This window comes from Dendropsophus ebraccatus, chromosome 7 (assembly GCF_027789765.1).
Source record: "Dendropsophus ebraccatus isolate aDenEbr1 chromosome 7, aDenEbr1.pat, whole genome shotgun sequence".
In the NCBI taxonomy this organism is placed as follows: Eukaryota; Metazoa; Chordata; class Amphibia; order Anura; family Hylidae; genus Dendropsophus; species Dendropsophus ebraccatus.
Window position 1 is genome coordinate 479,542 of NC_091460.1, and position 26,575 is coordinate 506,116.

At 49.8% G+C, this 26,575-nt stretch overlaps 2 protein-coding genes across 4 annotated transcripts in view; both read left to right on the forward strand.

Moving 5' to 3' along the window:
• Positions 1–26,575, forward strand: part of LOC138797178 (zinc finger protein 300-like) — an 898,668-nt gene that overhangs the window by 158,905 nt on the left and 713,188 nt on the right. The window lies entirely within an intron of this gene.
• On the forward strand, positions 730–11,835 carry LOC138797159 (zinc finger protein 84-like). Of its 2 annotated transcripts, XM_069976983.1 has the most exons (4): positions 730–797; positions 1,053–1,217; positions 1,306–1,441; positions 10,080–11,835. In XM_069976983.1, the coding sequence occupies exons 2-4, from the start codon at positions 1,194–1,196 to the stop codon at positions 11,546–11,548; spliced, it is 1,629 nt and encodes a 542-aa protein (XP_069833084.1). In that variant the 5' UTR covers positions 730–797; positions 1,053–1,193; the 3' UTR covers positions 11,549–11,835. The 2 variants fall into 2 exon arrangements, with proteins under 2 accessions (XP_069833084.1, XP_069833085.1); XM_069976984.1 differs by lacking the exons at positions 1,053–1,217; positions 1,306–1,441.

Sequence of the window (26,575 nt, forward strand, 5' to 3'; positions counted from 1 at the left end):
GAGGAGGGATGTTACATTGTGTTACTATCAGTGTGTGACCCAAGCAGTAAGGTAAGCTTACAGGAGAAGGGGTGTTACATTGTGTTACTATCAGTGTGACCCCCCAGCAGTAAGGTAAGCTTACAGGAGGAGGGGTGTTACATTGTGTTACTATCAGTGTGACCCCAGCAGTAAGGTAAGCTTACAGGAGGGGGGATGTTACATTGTGTTACTATCAGTGTGTGACCCCAGCAGTAAGGTAAGCTTACAGGAGGAGGGGTGTTACATTGTGTTACTATCAGTGTGACCCCCCAGCAGTAAGGTAAGCTTACAGGAGGAGGGATGTTACATTGTGTTACTATGAATGTGACCCCCCAGCAGTAAGGTAAGCTTACAGGAGGAGGGATGTTACATTGTGTTACTATCAGTGTGTGACCCCAGCAGTAAGGTAAGCTTACAGGAGGAGGGGTGTTACATTGTGTTACTATCAGTGTGACCCCCCAGCAGTAAGGTAAGCTTACAGGAGGAGGGATGTTACATTGTGTTACTATCAGTGTGACCCCCCCCCCCAGCAGTAAGGTAAGCTTACAGGAGGAGGGATGTTACATATGCTGTGGCCCCTGTATGGTTTGGGGCCCCTGGCTGTGACATAAAGGCCCCGGCAGGACTAGCCCCTCCTTGTGCTCCAGTTGTCTCCTCTTCTCCCCCAGACGCTTCTTCTCCTGAATGACCTCCCAAGAATGGGGAAGGACAGGAATGAGATCAGTAAGAGAATATTACACGTCACCTTGGAGATCATCCGCCTGCTGACCGGAGAGGTAACTTCTCTAGATTTCCACCATTGTTGTCTGGGCTCTTTGGCCCCTCCCTCCCTCCCTCCCCCGCTCTATGTTCTGGATCTGGTCTCCTCTTTGTAGGTGCGGTGGTCTCCAGCACTGACCCCAGTAGTCCAGATGTGTCTCCTCCTCCTCCTCCTCACTAGAGCTCTATACAGGGGGACAATCTCCTCTTTGTAGTGAGGAGGAGGCAGGAATACTGGGCTCAGTCCCCTCATTGTCTCTCTCCATCCCCAGGATTACACCATAGTGAAGAAGACATGGGGGGAGGGTGTGGCCTTCCCCCAGGAGTCAGGAGGGCGGAGCAGGGCCCGGGGCCCCATCACGGAGCCTCCATCACTGATACATGAGCAGAAGATCCTAGAACTCACCCACAGGATGACTGAGCTGCTGACTGGAGAGGTGACACTGGGGAATGCTGGGAGATGATAGAGTAATCCAGGAGGCAGCAGGCTGGGGGGGATGACTGTGTGATCATTGTGTGTGTCAGGTTCCTATAAGGTGTCAGGATGTGGCCGTCTATTTCTCCATGGAGGAGTGGGAGTATGTAGAAGGACACAAGGATCTGTACCGGGGGGAGCAGCCGCTCATGATGGAGGATCAGCCGCCCGGCCTCACAGCACAAGGTAAGAGGAGACCTGTATATAGATATCACTGTCACTTCCTCACCACATGGGGGTGTCTTACATGCTTTTTTGGTCTCTTACAAAGCACGGTAGGATGAAATATGTGTACTATACTATTGATTAGAGAGTAATATCTCTCAGTTTCTTAGACCGGATTCAGCTTTTCCAGGCACCCGGGGAGAAGCGGCCAACGGACAAGCTGATAAAGCGATTGGCTTTGATAATACTTTAAAGTGACTATACCACCAGGCCCAGGCTGAAGCACTGCAGGCGGCCGACCCACCCTTACTGGGAGGTAACCCCCGCCCCTCTATTATAGGGTTCCATTAAAGGAGAAGTCCGGCAAAATGTTTTTCCCCCCACTTCCTCCCTACATAAAAAGTTATATAAGTTCCTAATGTACACTCATGTCAGATTATGGTCCCTTAGCAGACTTTCCCCTGGGTCTCCAGCTGCAGGAAGTGGCTTACTTCCTCATTCTGTGCTGACGTCACCACGAGTGCAGGGTCCCTGCTGCACCTTGGGTGGTGATGTAGGGCCACGTCACTGTACTGGCGTCCTCTGAGCTCCTGGCACGCCTCCCAGCCTCATGCATATTCATAGAGATGCCTCCTTACTGTACACAGACACTGACTACAACCTGTACAGCAATCAGATCGGGAGGAGGTGGGGGCTGCTGAGGGGGAGGAGAACCGGGCGGGAGGAGGTGGGGGCTGCTGAGGGGGAGGAGAACCGGGCGGGAGGAGGTGGGGGCTGCTGAGGGGGAGGAGAACCGGGCGGGAGGAGGTGGGGGCTGCTGAGGGGGAGGAGAGAACCGGGCGGGAGGAGGTGGGGGCTGCTGAGGGGGAGGAGAGAACCGGGCGGGAGGAGGTGGGGGCTGCAGGGAGGGAGGAGAGAACCGGGCGGGAGGAGGTGGGGGCTGCTGAGGGGGAGGAGAGAACCGGGCGGGAGGAGGTGGGGGCTGCTGAGGGGGAGGAGAGAACCGGGCGGGAGGAGGTGGGGGCTGCTGAGGGGGAGGAGAGAACCGGGCGGGAGGAGGTGGGGGTTGCTGAGGGGGAGGAGAGAACCGGGCGGGAGGAGGTGGGGGCTGCTGAGGGGGAGGAGAGAACCGGGCGGGAGGAGGTGGGGGCTGCTGAGGGGGAGGAGAGAACCGGGCGGGAGGAGGTGGGGGCTGCTGAGGGGGAGAAGGTACGGCAGACTAGAGCAGCCACACTGAGAACACCTCAGTGTGTGCTGTAATACGGACGGGAGGAGGTTGGGGCTGTGGGAGAGGGCATGAGACTGGGGGGGGGGAGGTGGGGGCTGTGGGAGAGGGCATGAGACTGGGGGGGGGGGAGGTGGGGGCTGTGGGAGAGGGCATGAGACTGGGGGGGGGGGAAGGTGGGGGCTGTGGGACAGGGCATGAGACTGGGGGGGGGAGGTGGGGGCTGTGGGAGAGGGCATGAGACTGGAGCAGGCAGGCTGGGAGCTCCGTATGAGCTGTGATCAGGACGGGAGGAGGTGGGGGCTGCAGGAGGGGAGGAGAGGGCATGAGATGCTGGAGCAGGCAGGTTGGGAGCTCAGTGTGTCTGCTCTTACCAGAACGCTGATAAGGTGGAGGCTGCAACTGCAGTCCCACTATCAGCACTAGGAATTACAGTGCTCCTATATACCATGTGTTACGGTAATAGCCAGGACTAGTTAGTTCCAGGCTCCAGAATGTGCCAGGAAGATCATAGGGTGACACCTACATGTGAGACTAACTAAAGAATGTCAACTGTTAACCCCTTCAGGTCCATTCACCCACTGTTAACCCCCTCACATCCACTACTGTTCAATTCCCCCACTGTTAACCCCTTCACATCCACTACAATCTAATTCATCCACTGTTAACCCCTTTAGATCCACAACACTTCAATTCATCCACTTTTAACCCCTTCACATCCACCACAGTTTAATTCATATACTGTTAACCCCTTCAGCTCCAGGAATATTTTATTTTTTTCTAACTATATGTAATTTTTAACACCTGAAAACCAGGCTCATTTTAATTTATTTCTCTTATTTGTCTTAGATATAAAAAAATCATTTTTACTGTAGGGATTTGGAGTAATGTGATGGTAACGTGTCTATTTGGGGCTATATGTCGCACTATTTGAAGTCCAATAAAATCACGAAATCAAATTGTTATCCAATCACACTACCATATCCTAGAAGAGCGCTTACTCTCATACAGGTTCTGTGATTTTCAGACATTTTTACTGTACGGATTCGGAGTAATGTGATGGTAAAGTGTCTATTTGGGGCTATACACCTGATAATTTGAAGTCCAATAAAATTACGAAATCCAATAGTTCTCCATCTTGTTCTTGTTGTTGGACGCTCTTGGTAGACGACTTCCAATCCCAGGAGGGACCAGTTTCATGGCTGATGGAGGATAACCATTAAGAGACTTTTTCAGGACTGTTCTTCTAGTTTAATAAGTCTATGTTCCTTGTAGGTTTAGGTTAGGGACTGGCAGGAGAATGAGGACCCTTGATGTGGCTTGCGAGCTTACGATATTTATTGCCTATTTCTTTCTCCTAGTTTTCAACGGTAAAAGATATCTACTAATACCTCATTGAAGATTGGACATCGAGCCATCAAGGAGCCCCACTAGACTAAAGCTGCTTTCACATGCTGCAGATTTTCTGCAGCAGATTGTCTGTTACCAAACCAAAGTCAACCTGAAGTTTCAAATCTGCTGTAGAAAATCTGCATCAAATCCGCAGTGTGTGAAAGCACCCTTACTATTCTGCAAGTCTTCCCAAGTGCATTATAGGGCCATGCAGCTGCCACTGACTGACAGCTACTTACCGCCCTAGCGGTCTTGTCTCTGCCACCTAATAAAGAGTGCTGAGGGGCCTGTGTGAGCTGCTGGCGCCTGCTGATGCCCGTCCCCTGTGCCGACCTCTATGCTTTTATAGAAGAAGTCTGGCTAAAACATTTTTGTATTGTTATTGTATTGTCACCCAAAAGTTATACAAATCCCCAATATACACCTATTACGGGAGATGCTTAGGAAGCGCTTTTTTCTCTGCACTTACTACTGCATCAAGGCTTCACTTCCTGGATAACATGGTGATGTCACTTCCTGGATAACATGGTGATGTCACTTCCTGGATAACACGGTGATGTCACTTCCTGGGTAACATGGTGATGTCACTTCCTGGGTAACATGGTGATGTCACTTCCTGGATAACATGGAGATGTCACTTCCTGGATAACATGGCGATGTCACTTCCTGGATAACATGGCGATGTCACTTCCTGGATAACATGGCGATGTCACTTCCTGGATAACATGGCGATGTCACTTCCTGGATAACATGGCGATGTCTTTTCCTGGATAACATGGTGATGTCACTTCCTGGATAACATGGTGATGTCACTTCCTGGATAACATGGTGATGTCACTTCCTGGATAACATGGTTATGTCACTTCCTGGATAACATGGTGATGTCACTTCCTGGATAATATGGTGATGTCACTTCCTGGATAACATGGTTATGTAACTTCCTGGATAACATGATGATGTCACGACCCGACTCCCAGAGCTGTGCGGGCTGTGGCTGCCGGAGAAGATGATGGCAGGGGGACACTGAGGGATACAGGGCACCGGAGGAACACTGAGCATCCCCCTGACAATATCCTCTCCGGCAGCCACAGCCCGCACAGCTCTTGGAGTCGGGTCGTGACATCACCATATTATCCAGGAAGTGACATCACCATGTTACCCAGGAAGGGACATCACCTTGTTATCCAGGAAGTGACATCACCATATTATCCAGGAAGTGACATCACTGTGTTATCCAGGAAGTGACATCACCATATTATCCAGGAAGTGACATCACCATGTTACCCAGGAAGGGACATCACCTTGTTATCCAGGAAGTGACATCACCATATTATCCAGGAAGGGACATCACCATGTTATCCAGGAAGGGACATCACCTTGTTATCCAGGAAGGGACATCACCTTGTTATCCAGGAAGTGACATCACCTTGTTATTCAGGAAGTGACATCGCCATGTTATCCAGGAAGGGACATCACCTTGTTATCCAGGAAGTGACATCACCATATTATCCAGGAAGTGACATCACTGTGTTATCCAGGAAGTGACATCACCATATTATCCAGGAAGTGACATCACCATGTTATCCAGGAAGGGACATCACCTTGTTATCCAGGAAGTGACATCACCATGTTATCCAGGAAGTGACATCACCATGTTATCCAGGAAGGGACATCACCTTGTTATCCAGGAAGTGACATCACCTTGTTATTCAGGAAGTGACATCACCTTGTTATTCAGGAAGTGAAGCCCTGATGCCGTAGTAAGTGCAGAGAAAAGCGCTTTCTAAGCATTTCCCGTAATATGTGTATATTGGGGATTTGTATAACTTTTGGGTAACAATACAATAACAATACAAAAATGTTTTAGCCAGACTTCTTCTATAAAAGCATAGAAGTCGGCACGGGGGAGGGGCATCAGCAGGCGCCAGCAGCTCACACAGGCCCCTCAGCACTCTGTGTTAGGTGGCAGAGACAAGACCGCTAGGGCGGTAAGTAGCTGTCAGTCAGTGGCAGCTGCATGGCCCTATGCAAGAGCAAGATGGAGAACTATTTGATTTCGTAATTTTATTGGACTTCAAATTATCAGGTGTATAGCCCCAAATAGACACTTTACCATCACATTACTCCAAATCCGTACAGTAAAAATGTCTGAAAATCACAGACCCTGTACGAGAGTAAGCGCTCTTCTAGGATATGGTAGTGGGATTGGATAACAATTTGATTTCGTGATTTTATTGGACTTCAAATAGGCGACATATAGCCCCAAATAGACACTTTACCATCACATTACTCCAAATCCCTACAGTAAAAATGATTTTTCTATATCTAAGACAAATAAGAGAAATAAATTAAAATGAGTCTGGTTTTCAGGTGTTAAAAATTACATGTAGTTAGAAAAAAATAAAATATTCCTGGAGCTGAAGGGGTTAACAGTATATGAATTAAACTGTGGTGGATGTGTAGGGGTTAAAAGTGGGTGAATGGACCTGAAGGGGTTAAGAGTTGGCATTCTTTAGTTAGTCTCACATGTAGGTGTCACCCTGTGATCTTCCTGGCACATTCTGAAGCCTGGAACTAACTAGTCCTGGCTATTACCGTAATACATGGTATATAGGAGCACTGCAATTCCTAGTGCTGATAGCGTGACTGCAGTGAGGCTGCAGGGGGGAAAGAACATGACAGGCAGTGCAGGCTCACTGAGAAGACAGTGTGAGCAGTGACCAGAAGGGGAGGAGAGGGGGGCTGTGTATACTATGTGGTGATTTGTCAGTGTAATTTACCATTTTGCATAGCTGCACATTAGGTGTGATGGCACAGAGGATACAGGCTAAGCACTGGGAGGGTGCTAACATTCAGGGGGTGGGACAAACAGCAAGGTTTGACTGAGTGGGCTGGACAAGGAGGAGAGGGGCGTATACAGTGGGCGTGGCAGAGTAACAGAGCTTGGACAGGAAGTGACACCAGCTTATAGTCAGAACGGGCCATGTGGGGGTCCAAGAGTGGCGATTCTGGGCTCAAACTGTTACTATACAAAAGGTGTACATGATCTCTTGTTTTTTTGGTGATTGTTTTTTTTTTTAACAGACCCCGGAATTCTCCTTTAATTCTTATGGAGTCACATCATCGAGGGGCGGGGGTTTCTTCCTACTAAGGGTGGGTCAGCCGCCTCCAGTGCTTCAGCCTGCGCCTGGTGGTACAGTCACTATAACATTGTTCCTCTCTAGTCAATAATATACTACATGGATTTCTTCCTACCTTGCCGAGGTAACAAAGCAAAAACCGGAGGGGGGGGGGGTCTCCTTAGACTCCGCTCTGTGGGGAAGGTACGTCAGCACTCCTTGAAGATGCAGGGGATCCACTTCTCAGTTCTACCCGTTACACATAGTTATAAGTGATCAGGATGGTCCCGGCCTTAGTGACAGATTTCTCTCTATACACCCACATAGAAAACCTGTTGTAAATGTTCTCCTGTGTGCTTGAAGCTGAGCCCTGTATGTCAGCCGGTGGAGGGAGAAGGTGTAAGTGTCCTCTGTGCTGGAAGCTGAGCCCTTGTATATCAGCCGGTGGAGGGAGAAGGTGTAAGTGTTCTGTGCTGGAAGCTGAGCCCTTGTATATCAGCCGGTGGAGGGAGAAGATGTGAGTGTTCTCCTGTGTGCTGGAAGCTGAGCCCTGTATGTCAGCCGGTGGAGGGAGAAGGTGTAAGTGTTCTGTGCTTGAAGCTGAGCCCTGTATATCAGCCGGTGGAGGGAGAAGGTGTAAGTGTTCTGTGCTTGAAGCTGAGCCCTTGTATATCAGCCGGTGGAGGGAGAAGATGTGAGTGTTCTCCTGTGTGCTGGAAGCTGAGCCCTGTATATCAGCCGGTGGAGGGAGAAGGTGTAAGTGTTCTGTGTGCTGGAAGCTGAGCCCTGTATATCAGCCGGTGGAGGGAGAAGGTGTAAGTGTTCTGTGTGCTGGAAGCTGAGCCCTGTATATCAGCCGGTGGAGGGAGAAGGTGTAAGTGTTCTGTGTGCTGGAAGCTGAGCCCTGTATGTCAGCCGGTGGAGGGAGAAGGTGTAAGTGTTCTGTGTGCTGGAAGCTGAGCCCTGTATATCAGCCGGTGGAGGGAGAAGGTGTAAGTGTTCTGTGTGCTGGAAGCTGAGCCCTGTATGTCAGCCGGTGGAGGGAGAAGGTGTAAGTGTTCTGTGTGCTGGAAGCTGAGCCCTGTATGTCAGCCGGTGAAGGGAGAAGGTGTAAATGTTCTGTGCTGGAAGCTGAGCCCTGTATATCAGCCGGTGGAGGGAGAAGGTGTAAGTGTTCTGTGTGCTGGAAGCTGAGCCCTGTATATCAGCCGGTGGAGGGAGAAGGTGTAAGTGTTCTGTGCTGGAAGCTGAGTCCTGTATGTCAGCCGGTGGAGGGAGAAGATGTAAGTGTTCTGTGCTGGAAGCTGAGCCCTGTATATCAGCCGGTGGAGGGAGAAGATGTAAGTGTCCTCTGTGCTGGAAGCTGAGTCCTGTATGTCAGCCGGTGGAGGGAGAAGGTGTAAGTGTTCTGTGTGCTGGAAGCTGAGCCCTGTATATCAGCCGGTGGAGGGAGAAGGTGTAAGTGTTCTGTGTGCTGGAAGCTGAGCCCTGTATGTCAGCCGGTGGAGGGAGAAGATGTAAGTGTCCTCTGTGCTGGAAGCTGAGTCCTGTATGTCAGCCGGTGGAGGGAGAAGGTGTAAGTGTTCTCCTGTGTGCTGGAAGCTGAGCCCTGTATGTCAGCCGGTGGAGGGAGAAGGTGTAAGTGTTCTGTGTGCTGGAAGCTGAGCCCTGTATGTCAGCCGGTGGAGGGAGAAGATGTAAGTGTCCTCTGTGCTGGAAGCTGAGTCCTGTATGTCAGCCGGTGGAGGGAGAAGGTGTAAGTGTTCTGTGTGCTGGAAGCTGAGCCCTGTATGTCAGCCGGGGGGGGGGGGGGAGAAGGTGTAAGTGTTCTGTGTGCTGGAAGCTGAGCCCTGTATGTCAGCCGGTGGAGGGAGAAGGTGTAAGTGTCCTCTGTGCTGGAAGCTGAGCCCTGTATGTCAGCCGGTGGAGGGAGAAGGTGTAAGTGTCCTCTGTGCTGGAAGCTGAGCCCTGTATATCAGCCGGTGGAGGGAGAAGGTGTAAGTGTCCTCTGTGCTGGAAGCTGAGCCCTGTATGTCAGCCGGTGGAGGGAGAAGGTGTAAGTGTCCTCTGTGCTGGAAGCTGAGCCTTGTATGTCAGCCGGGGGAGGGAGAAGGTGTAAGTGTTCTGTGTGCTGGAAGCTGAGCCCTGTATATCAGCCGGTGGAGGGAGAAGGTGTAAGTGTTCTGTGTACTGGAAGCTGAGCCCTGTATGTCAGCCGGTGGAGGGAGAAGGTGTAAGTGTTCTGTGTGCTGGAAGCTGAGTCCTGTATGTCAGCCGGTGGAGGGAGAAGGTGTAAGTGTTCTGTGTGCTGGAAGCTGAGCCCTGTATGTCAGCCGGGGGAGGGAGAAGGTGTAAGTGTTCTGTGTGCTGGAAGCTGAGCCCTGTATGTCAGCCGGGGGAGGGAGAAGGTGTAAGTGTTCTGTGCTGGAAGCTGAGTCCTGTATGTCAGCCGGTGGAGGGAGAAGGTGTAAGTGTTCTGTGTGCTGGAAGCTGAGCCCTGTATGTCAGCCGGTGGAGGGAGAAGGTGTAAGTGTTCTGTGTGCTGGAAGCTGAGCCCTGTATGTCAGCCGGGGGAGGGAGAAGGTGTAAGTGTTCTGTGCTGGAAGCTGAGTCCTGTATGTCAGCCGGTGGAGGGAGAAGGTGTAAGTGTTCTGTGTGCTAGAAGCTGAGCCCTGTATATCAGCCGGTGGAGGGAGAAGGTGTAAGTGTTCTGTGCTAGAAGCTGAGCCCTGTATATCAGCCAGTGGAGGGAGAAGGTGTAAGTGTTCTGTGTGCTGGAAGCTGAGCCCTTTATATCAGCCAGTGGCGGCTGGTTGTTGAGACTCTGTCATTCTTACATTTGACTGTGTGTTTGTTTCCAACCTAAAATTTTATAAATGTTTTTACTTTGTGGTTTGAAATAAGTCTTAAAATCCATCTTTAGTCCCAACAGAAAATCCCAGTGAGATCTCTGAGAACAATGTTGTGTTATTGGAAAATGAAAAAGGAGAAGACAAATACAGCATGCAGCACTCCTCAGGAGAAGCCCTCCTCCCCCTTACTGTACATCCAGGACGTCACACTACAGATCTATCATATAATCCTCCTGACCATGAGGAACCTTCTCCTGACCAATCACACATTGTTCCTACACGTACGGATAAGGAAAGTGAAAAAAGTGATGAATGCAAAAAACAGATCACAAAAAGATCAAGTCACACAGCAGAGAAGCCTTTTTCATGTCCTGAATGTGGGAAATGTTTTATAGATAAATCAAATCTTGCCATACATGTGAGAAGTCATACTGGAGAGAAGCCATACTCATGTTCAGAATGTGGGAGAAGTTTTTCAAAAAATTCAAATCTTGTTAAACATAATTTAACTCACACAGGGGAGAAGCCGTATTCATGTTCAGAATGTGGGAAATGTTTTTCGAAAAAATCTAATCTTCTTGAACACTATATAGCTCACACAGGAGAGAAGCCATATCCATGTTCAGAATGTGGGAAACGTTTTTCAAAAAAATCTAATCTTGTTAAACATCATAAAATTCACACAGGAGTGAAACCATATTCATGTCCTGAATGCGGGAAATGTTTCAAAGATAAGTCAAGTCTTGTTACACATGAGAGAAGTCACACTGGAGAGAAGCCATACTCATGTTCAGAGTGTGGGAAATGTTTTACAGACAAAGTGCATCTTGTTAGACATGAGAGATGTCACACAGGAGAGAAGCCGTTTTCGTGCCCTAAATGTGGGAAATGTTTTAAAGACCAGTCAAATCTTATTGAACACAAGAAAGTTCACTCAGGAGAGAAATTGTATTCATGTTCAGAATGTGAGAAATGTTTTATTACTAAGATCAAACTAAAGAATCATCAGAGAAGTCACACAGGAGAGAAGCCATATTCATGTTCAAAATGTGGGAAGTATTTTGTAAATAAACTCAATCTTGCTACGCATATGATAATTCATACGGGAGAGAAGTCATATTCATGTTCAGAATGTGGAAAATGTTTTACAAAAAAATCTAATCTTGTTACACATATGAATATTCATACAAGAGAGAAGTCATATCCATGTTCAGAATGTGGGAAATGTTTTACACAAAAATCTAATCTTGTTACCCATATAAAAATTCATACAGGAGAAAAGTCATATTCATGTTCAGAATGTGGGAAATGTTTTACAAAAAAATCTAATCTTGATAGACATGAGAGAAGTCACTCAGGAGAGAAGCCATATTCATGTTCAGAATGTGGGAAATGTTTTGTAAACAAACTTAATCTTGTTGCCCATACGAGACTTCATACAGAAGAGAAGTTGTATTCGTGTTCAGAATGTGCAAAATGTTTTACAAAGAAATCTAATCTTGTTAAACACTTAAAAATTCACACGGAGCAGAAGCCATAGTCCAGAATGTGAGATGTTTAAACATGAGAGTATTCACACAAAAGATAAATTGTATTCATGTTCTGTATGTGGGATGGTATGATTGTTTTGCAGTCAATAAATTGTTTATCTTTTTGGATGGAATTAACCTGAATTTACGGAATGTGAACAGTGAGTGGAACTCATGGTGGAAAAGAAGATTCTCATCAGAGCAGAGAAGCTCTCCATGTCTCCATGAATGTTAATTGCTGTATTCATTAATATAGTGCTGCCATATTCTGTAGTGATGTATATATATATAATATAAATACAACATTAGTGCACAACAACTGCCCATAAATCTGCAAGAATGATGCGCTCTCACCCCAGTAGAAGGGTGGCTAGCCGTCGGGGAGAGTGAAGTATATCCGTATCCATCATCCATAGACTGATCAGGCTCCTCCGGTTATCGCGTCCAATCAGCTGCAGAAGGTCAGTCTCCTAATGGGAAAGGGCAGCCGCTCCTTATTCCTCACCGATACTGTCCCACCAGACAGAACTCTCACCATTAAAGGGTGACTCCGCCACTCTCACCCTGCGGGGCCTGGATAGGCCCTGTAACACGGTGCATAAAGCAGTTGTAGTCCTGCAGTATTTCTCTCCCACAAGCTGTACGCTGGACCTCCATCGCAAAGGAGGGGGCTCCTACTCTTGGTTCAGGATAAAGACTATTGAACTCCGCCCATTTAGTTTGAAGATTTGCATATCTCAGTAGTTGCCCCAAATATATCTCAAACTTAGTCCAGTGTGCCAAACATAAAATACATATATCTACATCGATAACACGGCCCCAGGAGGTCTACGTGGTCCTATCATTGCCTGCACTGTATTCCGTGAGGAAGTCTATGTGGACCTATCGCTGTTTGCACTGTATTTGGTGAGGAGGTTAATGTGATCCTATCGCAGCCTGCACTGTATACAATGACGAGGTCTGTGTGATCTTATCATTGCCTGTACTGTATATGGTGAGGAGGTCTACGTGGTCCTATCGCAGCCTGTAGTGTATACGGCGAGGAGGTCTGTGTGGTCCTATCGATGCTTGCATTGTATTCGTTAGGTACGCCTATGTGGCCCTATTGCAGCCTGCACTATATTCAGTAGGGAAGTCTATGTGGTCCAATTACTGAATGTACTGTATTCGGTAGGGAGGCCTATGTGGTCCAATCGCTGAATGTACTGTATTCAGTGAGGAGGTCTATGTGGTGCTTTCGAAGCTTGTACTGTATATGGTGAGGAGGTCTAACTGGTCCTATCGCAGCCTATACTGTATTCGGTGAGGAGGTCTATGTGGTCCAATCGCGGCCTGCACTGTATTCAGTGATGGGGAGCTTGTACTGTATTCGGTGAGAAGGCCTATGGGGTCCTATTGCGGCCTGCACTGTATTCGGTGATGAGGAGCCTGCACTGTATTCGGTGAGGAGGATTAATGTGGTGCTTTCGAAGCTTGCACTGTATATGGTGAGGAGGTCTACGTGGTCCTATCGTGGCCTGCACTGTATTCAGTGATGGGGAGCCTGTACTGTATTCGGTGAGAAGGCCTATGTGGTCCTATTGCGGCCTGCACTGTATTCGGTGAGGACATCTGTGTGGTGCTATCGCAGCCTGCACTGTATTCGGTGAGGAGGTCTACATGGTCCTATTGCAGCCTGTACTGTATTCGGTGAGGAGGTCTATGTGGCCCTATCGCAGCCTGTACAGTGTATGGTAAGGAGGTCTATGTGGTCTTATCGCGGCCTGTACTGTATTCAGAGATGGGGAGCCTGCACTGTATTCGTTGAGGAGGTCTATGTGGTGCTATCGCAGCCTGCACTGTATTCGGTGAGGAGGTCTATGTGGTCCTATCGCATCCTGCACTGTATTCGGTGAGGAGGTCTATGTGGTCCTATCGCAGCCTGCACTGTATTCGGTGAGGAGGTCTATGTAGTCCTATTGTGGCCTGCACTGTATTCGGTGAGGAGGAGCATGTACTGTATTTGGTGAGGAAATTTATGTGGTCCAATCGTCGCCAGTTACTAAGACTCAATCACTATTGACCAACTGGAATTAGTTACTAAATAATACCGCCATGCGGTTACTAACCAGCCAGCAAAACGAGTTCATTGTATATCATTGCTAGACCATTACTGAATAATACCGCCATACTGTTACCAAAGAACAACTATAGACAGCAGTACACCCCTATAGAAATATGTAGCAGCACTACACAGGCTCTGCACACCATAGAATTGTTTGTGGTACAGCTCCATCCACTACTTACAGGTGATGTATACATAAATCATCCAGCAGGCGATCAGACATCCAGCTGAACAGTCCTCTATGAAAGGATCAGAAAAGAGGAGAAATCTCACTTACCTGATAATCGTCCATGTAAGAGAGGCCGCGATCAGCTCCCCCATTTACCTGATAATCCTCCAATGTAAGAGAGGCCGCGATCAGCTCCCCCATTTACCTGATAATCCTCCAATGTAAGAGAGGCTGCGATCTGCTCCCCCATTTACCTGATAATCGTCCATGTAAGAGAGGCTGCGATCAGCTCCCCCATTTACCTGATAATCCTCCAATGTAAGAGAGGCTGCGATCAGCTCCCCCATTTACCTGATAATCGTCCATGTAAGAGAGGCCGCGATCAGCTCCCCCATTTACCTGATATTCATCCATGTAAGAGAGGCCGCCATCAGCTCCCCCATTTACCTGATAATCGTCCCATGTAAGAGAGGCCGCGATCAGCTCCCCCATTTACCTGGTATTCGTCCCATGTAAGAGAGGCCGCGATCAGCTCCCCCATTTACCTGATAATCGTCCCATGTAAGAGAGGCCGCGATCAGCTCCCCCATTTACCTGATAATCGTCCCATGTAAGAGAGGCCGCGATCAGCTCCCCCATTTACCTGATAATCACCCATGTAAGAGAGGCCACGATCAGCTCCCCCATTTACCTGATAATCCTCCAATGTAAGAGAGGCCGCGATCAGCTCCCCCATTTACCTGATAATCACCCATGTAAGAGAGGCTGCGATCAGCTCCCCCATTTACCTGATAATAGTCCCATGTAAGAGAGGCCGCGATCAGCTCCCCCATTTACCTCATAATCGGCCATGTAAGAGAGGCCGCGATCAGCTCCCCCATTTACCTGATAATAATCCCATGTAAGAGAGGCCGCGATCAGCTCCCCCATTTACCCCATAATTGGCCATGTAAGAGAGGCCGCGATCAGCTCCCCCATTTACCTGATAATCGTCCGTGTAAGAGAGGCCGCGATAAGCTCCCCCATTTACCTGATAATTGTCCCATGTAAGGGAGGCCGCGATCAGCTCCCCCATTTACCTGATAATAATCCCATGTAAGGGAGGCCGCGATCAGCTCCCCCATTTACCTGATAATAATCCCATGTGAGAGAGGCCGGGGTTGGCTCTCCCCATTTACCTGATAATCGTCCATGTAAGAGAGGCCGCGATCATCTCCCACATTTACCTGATAATCGTCCGTGTAAGAGAGGCCGCGATAAGCTCCCCCATTTACCTGATAATAGTCCCATGTAAGGGAGGCCGCGATCAGCTCCCCCATTTACCTGATAATAATCCCATGTAAGGGAGGCCGCGATCAGATCCCCCATTTACCTGATAATAATCCCATGTAAGAGAGGCCGCGATCAGCTCCCCCATTTACCTCATAATCGGCCATGTAAGAGAGGCCGCGATCAGCTCCCCCATTTACCTGATAATAATCCCATGTAAGAGAGGCCGCGATCAGCTCCCCCATTTACCCCATAATTGGCCATGTAAGAGAGGCCGCGATCAGCTCCCCCATTTACCTGATAATCGTCCATGTAAGAGAGGCCGCGATCAGCTCCCCCATTTACCTGATAATCGTCCATGTAAGAGAGGCCGCGATCAGCTCCCCCATTTACCTGATAATCATTCAAGTAAGAGAGGCCGCGATCAGCTCCCCCATTTACCTGATAATCGTCCATGTAAGAGAGGCCGCGATCAGCTCCCCCATTTACCTGATAATCGTCCGTGTAAGAGAGGCCGCGATTAGCTCTCCCATTTACGTTATAATCATCCATGTAAGAGAGGCCACGATCAGCTCCCCCATTTACGTTATAATCATCCATGTAAGAGAGGCCGCGATCAGCTCCCCCATATACCTGATAATCGTCCATGTAAGAGAGGCCGCGATCAGCTCCCCCATATACCTGATAATCGTCCATGTAAGAGAGGCCGCGATCAGCTCCCCCATTTACCTGATAATCATCCATGTAAGAGAGGCCGCCATCAGCTCCCCCATTTACTTGATGATCGTCCATATAAGAGAGGCCGCCATCAGCTCCCCCATTTACCTGGTAAGCGTCCATGTAAGAGAGGCCGCGATCAGCTCCCCCATTTACCTGATAATCGTCCATGTAAGAGAGGCCGCGATCAGCTCCCCCATTTTCCTTATAATTGTCCCATGTAAGAGAGGCCGCGATCAGCTCCCCCATTTTCCTTATAATTGTCCCATGTAAGAGAGGCCGCGATCAGCCCCCCATATACCTGATAATCGTCCATGTAAGAGAGGCCGCGATTAGCTCTCCCATTTACCTGGTAATCGTCCCATGTAAGAGAGGCCGCGATCAGCTCCCCCACTTACCTGATAATCGTCCCATGTAAGAGAGGCCGCGATCAGCCCCCCATTTACCTGATAATCAGGCCCGGACTGGTAATCTGGCAAGGCGGGCAAATGCCCGCTGGGCTGGCCAGATTACCAGCCCGGGGGCCGCACAATGGAAAAAAATAAAATAAAATAAATCACCGCTGCGGCCCGCTCCTGACGTGCTCCTCCAATCCAATCAATGTGCATCGGCCCCTCGTTGATTGCAGGAGCACGTCAGGAGCGGGCCAGCCGGGTCGAGGTGAGCGGGCTGTGGTGGCGGGAGGGGGCTGCAGTGGCGTGTCTCCGCCCCGCCTGATCCCCCCCCAAGTGCAGAGGGCCGCAGACGTGCCGCGCGCAGGCACGTCTGCAGCCACCTCCACCAGGCCCCCAGCGGTGACGTCACTTCCCTGACGCGCCGCTGAGGACCTGGAGAAGAGAGAGGACGAGCCGCCGCCGTGGACCGAACATCCAGCCGAGGAAGAAGCTGCTGGGAGCGAGGTGAGGTGAGAATGTTTTGTTTTTTTTGTTTTTTTAACCCCTTCATATGTGGCCATGGGGGGGGGGGCTATTCTATATGGGGGGGAGATGCAGGGGGGCTATTCTATATGGGAGGGGGTGCAGGGGGGCTATTCTATATAGGAGGGGTGTGCAGGGGGGCTATTCTATATGGGAGGGGATGCAGGGGGCTATTCTATATAGGAGGGATGCAGGGGGGCTATTCTATATGGGAGGGGGATGCAGGGGGGCTATTCTATATAGGAGGGGTGTGCAGGGGGGCTATTCTATATAGGAGGGGGATGCAGGGGCTATTCTATATAGGAGGGGGATGCAGGGGCTATTCTATATAGGAGGGATGCAGGGGGGCTATTCTATATGGGAGGGGGATGCAGGGGGGCTATTCTATATAGGAGGGGTGTGCAGGGGGGCTATTCTATATAGGAGGGATGCAGGGGGGCTATTCTATATGGGAGGGGGATGCAGGGGGCTATTCTATATGGGGGGGTGCAGGGGGGCTATTCTATATAGGAGGGGGATGCAGGGGGCTATTCTATATGGGAGGGGGATGCAGGGGGGCTATTCTATATGGGGGGGGGGTGCAGGGGGGCTATTCTATATAGGAGGGGGATGCAGGGGGGGCTATTCTATATGGGGGGATGCAGGGGGGCTATTCTATATAGGAGGGATGCAGGGGGGCTATTCTATATGGGAGGGGGATGCAGGGGGGCTATTCTATATAGGAGGGGGATGCAGGGGGGCTATTCTATATGGGAGGGGATGCAGGGGGCTATTCTATATGGGGGGATGCAGGGGGGCTATTCTATATGGGAGGGGGATGCAGGGGGGCTATTCTATATGGGAGGGGGATGCAGGGGGGCTATTCTATATAGGAGGGGGATGCAGGGGGGCTATTCTATATGGGAGGGGGATGCAGGGGGGCTATTCTATATGGGAGGGGGATGCAGGGGGGCTATTCTATATGGGAGGGGGATGCAGGGGGGCTATTCTATATAGGAGGGGGATGCAGGGGGCTATTCTATATGGGGGGGTGCAGGGGGGCTATTCTATATAGGAGGGGGATGCAGGGGGCTATTCTATATGGGAGGGATGCAGGGGGGCTATTCTATATGGGGGGATGCAGGGGGCTATTCTATATGGGGGGGTGCAGGGGGCTATTCTATATGGGAGGGGGATGCAGGGGGGCTATTCTATATGGGAGGGGGATGCAGGGGGCTATTCTATATAGGAGGGATGCAGGGGGCTATTCTATATGGGGGGGGTGCAGGGGGGGCTATTCTATATGGGAGGGGGATGCAGGGGGGCTATTCTATATAGGAGGGGGATGCAGGGGGCTATTCTATATGGGGGGGTGCAGGGGGCTATTCTATATGGGAGGGGGATGCAGGGGGGCTATTCTATATGGGGGGGGTGCAGGGGGGCTATTCTATATAGGAGGGGGATGCAGGGGGGCTATTCTATATAGGAGGGATGCAGGGGGGCTATTCTATATGGGAGGGGGATGCAGGGGGGCTATTCTATATAGGAGGGGGATGCAGGGGGGCTATTCTATATGGGAGGGGGATGCAGGGGGCTATTCTATATGGGAGGGGGATGCAGGGGGCTATTCTATATGGGGGGATGCAGGGGGGCTATTCTATATGGGAGGGGGATGCAGGGGGGCTATTCTATATGGGAGGGGGATGCAGGGGGGCTATTCTATATTGGGGGATGCAGGGGGCTATTCTATATGGGAGGGGGATGCAGGGGGGCTATTCTATATTGGGGGATGCAGGGGGCTATTCTATATAGGAGGGGGATGCAGGAGGCTATTCTATATGGGAGGGGGATGCAGGGGGGCTATTCTATATGGGGGGGTGCAGGGGGGCTATTCTATATAGGAGGGGGATGCAGGGGGGCTATTCTATATAGGAGGGATGCAGGGGGGGCTATTCTATATAGGAGGGGATGCAGGGGGGCTATTCTATATGGGAGGGGATGCAGGGGGCTATTCTATATGGGGGGATGCAGGGGGGCTATTCTATATGGGAGGGGGATGCAGGGGGGCTATTCTATATTGGGGGATGCAGGGGGCTATTCTATATGGGAGGGGGATGCAGGGGGGCTATTCTATATAGGAGGGGGATGCAGGGGGGCTATTCTATATGGGAGGGGATGCAGGGGGCTATTCTATATGGGGGGATGCAGGGGGGCTATTCTATATGGGAGGGGGATGCAGGGGGGCTATTCTATATTGGGGGATGCAGGGGGCTATTCTATATGGGAGGGGGATGCAGGGGGGCTATTCTATATTGGGGGATGCAGGGGGCTATTCTATATAGGAGGGGGATGCAGGAGGCTATTCTATATGGGAGGGGGATGCAGGGGGGCTATTCTATATGGGGGGGATGCAGGGGGGCTATTCTATATGGGGGGGATGCAGGGGGCTATTCTATATAGGAGGGGGATGCAGGAGGCTATTCTATATGGGAGGGGGATGCAGGGGGGCTATTCTATATGGGGGGATGCAGGGGGGCTATTCTATATGGGAGGGGGATGCAGGGGGGGCTATTCTATATGGGGGGGGTGCAGGGGGGGCTATTCTATATAGGAGGGGGATGCAGGGGGCTATTCTATATAGGAGGGGGATGCAGGGGGGCTATTCTATATAGGAGGGATGCAGGAGGCTATTCTATATGGGAGGGGGATGCAGGGGGCTATTCTATATGGGAGGGGGATGCAGGGGGCTATTCTATATAGGAGGGGGATGCAGGGGGCTATTCTATATTGGGGGGATGCAGGGGGCTATTCTATATAGGAGGGGGATGCAGGGGGCTATTCTATATAGGAGGGGGATGCAGGGGGCTATTCTATATAGGAGGGATGCAGGGGGCTATTCTATATAGGAGGGATGCAGGGGGCTATTCTATATGGGAGGGGGATGCAGGGGGCTATTCTATATGGGAGGGGGATGCAGGGGGCTATTCTATATAGGAGGGGGATGCAGGGGGCTATTCTATATTGGGGGGATGCAGGGGGCTATTCTATATGGGGGGATGCAGGGGGCTATTCTATATAGGAGGGGGATGCAGGGGGCTATTCTATATAGGAGGGGGATGCAGGGGGCTATTCTATATAGGAGGGATGCAGGGGGCTATTCTATATAGGAGGGGGATGCAGGGGGCTATTCTATATAGGAGGGGGATGCAGGGGGCTATTCTATATAGGAGGGATGCAGGGGGCTATTCTATATGGGAGGGGGATGCAGGGGGCTATTCTATATGGGAGGGGGATGCAGGGGGCTATTCTATATAGGAGGGGGATGCAGGGGGCTATTCTATATTGGGGGGATGCAGGGGGCTATTCTATATGGGGGGATGCAGGGGGCTATTCTATATGGGAGGAGGATGCAGGAGGCTATTCTATATAGGAGGGGGATGCAGGGGGCTATTCTATATTGGGGGGATGCAGGGGGGCTATTCTATATGGGGGGATGCAGGGGGCTATTCTATATGGGAGGAGGATGCAGGGGGCTATTCTATATTGGGGGGATGCAGGGGGCTATTCTATATTGGGGGGATGCAGGGGGGGGCTATTCTATATTGGGGATTCAGGGGGCTATTCTATATAGGGGGATGCAGGGGGGGCTATTCTATATGGGGGGTTGCACGGTGGGCTATTTTATATGGGGGAATGTACAGGGTAGGCTATTTTATATGGGGGCATGTACAGGAGGGGGGCTATTCTATATGAGGGGATGCAGGGGGCTATTCTTTATGAGGGGATGCAGGGGGGCTATTCTATATGGCGGGATGCAGGGGGGGGGCTATTCTGTATGGGGGAATGTACAGGGTAGGCTATTTTATATGGGGGGATGTACAGGAGGGGGCTATTCTATATGGCGGGATGCAGGGGGGGGGCTATTCTATATGGGGGATGCAGGGGGGGCTATTCTTTATGGCGGGATGCAGGGGGGGGGGGCTATTCTATATGGCGGGATGCAGGGGGGGCTATTCTATATGGGGGAATGTACAGGAGGGGGGGCTATTCTATATGGAGGGGGATGCAGGGGGGCTATTCTATATGGGGGAATGCACAGGGGGGCTATTCTATATGGGGGAATGTACAGGGTAGGCTATTTTATATGGGGGGATGTACAGGAGGGGGGGCTATTCTATATGGAGGGGGATGCAGGGGGGCTATTCTATATGGGGGAATGCACAGGGGGGCTATTCTAAATGCGGGGATGCAGGGGGGCTATTCTATATGGGGGATGTACAGCAGGGGGGGGGGTATTCTGTATGGAGGGATGTATAGATGAGGATGTTGCTGGAGCAAGAAGCCTAATATGTCTGTCTGACAGATCCCGTGGAGAGGAGTCCTGGCCAGAGAAGCCTTCATGATGGCCGGAGCCAGATGGAGAAGAAAAGGAAAAGTGGACGTCTCTTCATGCAGAGAAGACGCCTACTGTGAGTGACAGGATGTAACTGCACTATAATCACTAAGGGTCCGTTTACACAGAAAGATTATCTGACAGATTATTTGTCAAAGATTTGAAGCCAAAGCCAGGAATGGATTTAAAAAGAGGAAAAATCTCAGGCTTTCCTTTATGATCTGATGTCTGTTTATAGTCTGTTTCTGGCTTTGGCTTCAAATCTTTGGCAGATAATCTTTCTGTTTAAATAGACCCTTATAAGGTCTTCAGAACCTTTATACAGCTGGGATCTACCTCTGTATCAGGGTGTCAAACCCAGTCCCTCCAGGTGTTGCAAAACTACAATTCCCACCATGCTTTAGCTGTCTAGGCATGATGGGATTTGTAGTGATGTAACAGCTGGAAGGGCTGAGTGTGACACCCGTGTTCTATGGTCACTGTTCTGGGAGAATATTGCTCTTTATATAGTGTCTGTTATTTGGTGCCAGTATAGTGGTATTATCCAGTCACCGTATGCTGCGGGTAGTGGGCATGGTGTGATGGTATAGTGGTATTGTCCAGTCACTGTATGCTGCGGGCAGTGGGCATGGTGTGATGGTATAGTGGTATTATCCAGTCACCGTATGCTGAGGGTAGTGGGCATGGTGTGATGGTATAGTGGTATTATCCAGTCACTGTATGGTGAGGGTAGTGGGCATGGTGTGATGGTATAGTGGTATTATCCAGTCACTGTATGGTGGGAGTAGTGGGTATGGTGTGATGGTATAGTGGTATTATCCAGTCACTGTATGCTGAGAGTAGTGGGCATGGTGTGGTGGTATAGTGGTATTATCCAGTCACCGTATGCTGAGGGTAGTGGGCATGGTGTGATGGTATAGTGGTATTATCCAGTCACCGTATGCTGAGGGTAGTGGTGTGATGGTATTACTCGTATTATTGGTAATATTAGTGTTTTATATAGTGGATTGTATTCAGTCACAGTGTAGTGGTATTAGTCATTATGTGGTGATAATGGCCGTGCTCATGGTGGGGTGATATTATTTGTTACTTATATACTGGTAGTATTGGAATATTGGTGGGTTTGCTTAGTAACAGTATAGCAGTAACGTGTACAGTATGGTGATAATATTTGCTTCCTGGTGTTATTAACTATGAGAGTATCATGCACAGAAAATTCTTACCTATATTACCATTATATATCCTAAAATTTGTCCTGGGGCCCTACTTATACGATAGATAGATAGATAGATAGATAGATAGATAGATAGATAGATAGATAGATAGATAGATGTCCAGTAGGAACTGTCTATCTAGCAGCTTATTATGTAGCTTTGATTACGTTTTAAGACACGTTTTAATAATTAAAACCTTATACTCATACCGCCATTATATGGGGTGCAGACATAGTCAGGATAAAAGGGATTTTAAAAATATAGTAACTTTTCTCCAAAAACAGCACCACCCTGTCCTCAGACTGTGTGTGGTTATTACAACTTGGCTCCATTCACTTCAATAAAACTGAGATGCAATACCTCACACAAACTGAAGAAGAGTGTGGGGCTGTTTCTGGAAGAAGGTGGCCATGTTTTTCTCCTTTAAAGGGAATCTAGGTCTAGGGCTGTAGATCTCAGCAGACAGGTGTGAGGGAGATATCACTGACAGGATCTTTAGTCCAGTGTAAACTTATATAATTGTCCTTTTCATTTCCAACTAAAGTTTCACAACAGCAGCCGCAGCAGCAGCCCCACCCTATACGTCCATCAGTCAGAGCAGGAAGGGGCAGGGGCAGAAGGTGCTGCTGTGGCTCCACCTCTGTGACACTTCAGCTGGTAATGAAAAGAATGATTATAGAGGTTTACACTGGACTAAAGATCCAGTCCCTGACCTGTACGCTGAGATCTACAGCTGTGCACCTGGTATAGACCCCACAGGTTCCCTTTAAGGGAACGTTCATACCTAGTCCAATGCGGATTTGATGCTTCTGATTTAATCAGTTGAAATGATTGCATAAATATGCTGCATCAAATCCACAGCAGATTATGTTATATCATTATTTTTAGGTGCTGATGGTGGGGTTCACATGTTTAAGGGAGTAGTGGGGACACGGCAAAATGAAGCAGAATTTGCTCCAGCACGTATTTTACACGGCTATCTATGATATGGTGTGTGGGCTCCTGGGGTCTGACTGCCAGGGCTGATTTTAAGTCCCAGTCCGGCCCTGCTGATAATCGTCCATGTAAGAGAGGCCGCGATCAGCTCTTCCATTTACCTGATAATCCTCCATGTAAGAGAGGCCGCGATCAGTTTCCCCATTTTCCTGATAATCGTCCGTGTAATAGAGGCCGCGATCAGCTCCCCCATTTACCTGATAATCGTCCATGTAAGAGGCCGCGATCAGTTCCCCTATTTACCCGATAATCGGCCATGTAAGAGAGGCCGGGATCAGCTCCCTCCTTTACCTGATAATCGGCCATTTAAGAGAGGCCGCGATCAGTTCCCCCATTTACCTGATAATCACCCATGTAAGAGATGTAGCAATCAGCTCCCCCATTTACCTGATAATCGCCCATGTAAGAGAGGCCGCGATCAGCCCCCCATATACCTGATAATCGTCCATGTAAGAGAGGCCGCCATCAGCTCCCCCATTTACCAGATAATAATCCATGTAAGAGAGGCCGCGATCAGCTCCCCCATTTACCTGATAATCATCCATGTAAGAGAGGCCGCGATCAGCTCCCCTATTTACCTGATAATCGTCCATGTAAGAGGCCGCGATCAGCTCCCCCATTTACCTGATAATCGTCCCATGTAAGAGAGGCCGCAATCAGCTCCCCCATTTACCTGATAATCCTCCATGTAAGAGAGGCCGCGATCAGTTTCCCCATTTTCCTGATAATCGTCCGTGTAATAGAGGCCGCGATCAGCTCCCCCATTTACCTGATAATCCTCCATGTAAGAGAGCCCGCGATCAGTTTCCCCATTTACCTGATAATCCTCCCATGTAAGAGGCCGCGATCAGTTCCCCTATTTACCCGATAATCGGCCATGTAAGAGGGGCCGCCATCAGCTCCCTCCTTTACCTGATAATCGGCCATTTAAGAGAGGCCGCGATCAGTTCCCCCATTTACCTGATAATCGTCCATGTAAGAGGCCGCGATCAGCTCCCCGATTTACCTGATAATCGGCCATGTAAGAGAGGTCACAATCAGCCCCCCATATACCTGATAATCGTCCATGTAAGAGAGGCCGCGATCAGCTCCCCCATTTACCTGATAATCACCCATGTAAGAGATGTAGCAATCAGCTCCCCCATTTACCTGATAATCACCCATGTAAGAGATGTAGCAATCAGCTCCCCCATTTACCTGATAATCGCCCATGTAAGAGAGGCCGCGATCAGCCCCCCATATACCTGATAATCGTCCATGTAAGAGAGGCCGCCATCAGCTCCCCCATTTACCAGATAATAATCCATGTAAGAGAGGCCGCGATCAGCCCCCCATTTACCTGATAATCGTCCATGTAAGAGAGGCCGCGATCAGCTCCCCTATTTACCTGATAATCGTCCATGTAAGAGAGGCCGCGATCAGCTCCCCCATTTACCTGATAATCGTCCATGTAAGAGAGGCCAGGATCAGCTCCCCCAATTACCTGATAATCGTCCATGTAAGAGAGGCCGCGATCAGCCCCCCATTTACCTGATAATCGTCCATGTAAGAGAGGCCGCGATCAGCTCCCCTATTTACCTGATAATCGTCCATGTAAGAGAGGCCGCGATCAGCTCCCCCATTTACCTGAAAATCGTCCATGTAAGAGAGGCCGCGATCAGCTCCCCCATTTACCTGATAATCGTCCCATGTAAGAGAGGCCGCCATCAGTTCCCCCATTTACCTGATAATAGTCCATGTAAGAGAGGCCGCGATCAGCTCCCCCATTTACCTGAAAATCGTCCATGTAAGAGAGGCCGCGATCAGCTCCCTCCTTTACCTGATAATCGTCCCATGTAAAAGAAGGCCGCGATCAGCTCCCCCATTTACCTGATAATCGTCCCATGTAAGAGAGGCCGCGATCCGTTCCCCCATTTACCTGATAATAGTCCAAGTAGGAGAGGCCGCGATCATCTTCCCCATTTACCTGATGATCGTCCATGTAAGAGAGGCCGCGATCAGCTCCCCCATTTGCCTGATAATCATCCATGTAAGAGAGGCCGCAATCAGTTCCCCCATTTACCTGATAATCGTCCGTGTAATAGAGGCCGCCATCAGCTTCACCATTTACCTGATAATCCTCCCATGTAAGAGGCCGCGATCAGCTCCCCCATTTACCTGATAATCGGCCATGTAAGAGGCCAGGATCAGCTCCCCCATTTACCTGATAATCGTCCATGTAAGAGAGGCCGCGATCAACTCCCCCATTTACCTGATAATCTTCCCATGTAAGAGAGGCCGCGATCAACTCCCCCATTTACCTGATAATCTTCCCATGTAAGAGAGGCCGCAATCAGCTCCCCCATATACCTGATAATCGTCCATGTAAGAGTGGCCGCGATCAGCTCCCCTATTTACCTGATAATCGTCCATGTAAGAGAGGCCGCGATCAGCTCCCCCATTTACCTGATAATCGGCCATGTAAGAGAGGCCGCGAACAGCTCCCCCATTTACCTGAAAATCGTCCCATGTAAGAGAGGCCGCCATCAGCTTCACCATTTACCTGATAATCCTCCCATGTAAGAGGCCGCGATCAGCTCCCCCATTTACCCGATAATCGGCCATGTAAGAGAGGCCAGGATCAGCTCCCCCATTTACCTGATAATCGTCCATGTAAGAGGCCAGGATCAGCTCCCCCATTTACCTGATAATCGTCCATGTAAGAGAGGCCGCGATCAACTCCCCCATTTACCTGATAATCTTCCCATGTAAGAGAGGCCGCGATCAACTCCCCCATTTACCTGATAATCGTCCATGTAAGAGAGACCGCGATCAACTCCCCTATTTACCTGATAATCTTCCCATGTAAGAGAGGCCGCAATCAGCTCCCCCATATACCTGATAATCGTCCATGTAAGAGAGGCCGCGATCAGCTCCCCTATTTACCTGATAATCGTCCATGTAAGAGAGGCCGCGATCAGCTCCCCCATTTACCTGATAATCGTCCATGTAAGAGAGGCCGGGGTTGGCTCTCCCATTTACCTGAAAATCGTCCATGTAAGAGAGGCCGCGATCAGCTCCCCCATTTACCTGATAATCGTCCCATGTAAGAGAGGCCGCGATCAGCTCCCCCATTTACATGATAATCTTCCATGTAAGAGAGGCCGCGATCAGCTCCCCCATTTACCTGATAATCGTCCATGTAGGAGAGGCCGCGATCATCTTCCCCATTTACCTGATGATCGTCCATGTAAGAGAAGCCGCGATCAGCTCCCCCATTTACCTGATAATTGGCCATGTA

Excerpts from the sequence above, each read along its gene's own strand:
- LOC138797159 (XM_069976983.1), top strand. The coding sequence starts at position 1,194 with ATGACTGAGCTGCTGACTGGAGAG. Across the intron at positions 1,218-1,305 it reads CTGAGCTGCTGACTGGAGAG|GTTCCTATAAGGTGTCAGGA; the intron begins GTGACACTGGGG and ends TGTGTGTGTCAG. Across the intron at positions 1,442-10,079 it reads GCCCGGCCTCACAGCACAAG|TCCCAACAGAAAATCCCAGT; the intron begins GTAAGAGGAGAC and ends ATCCATCTTTAG.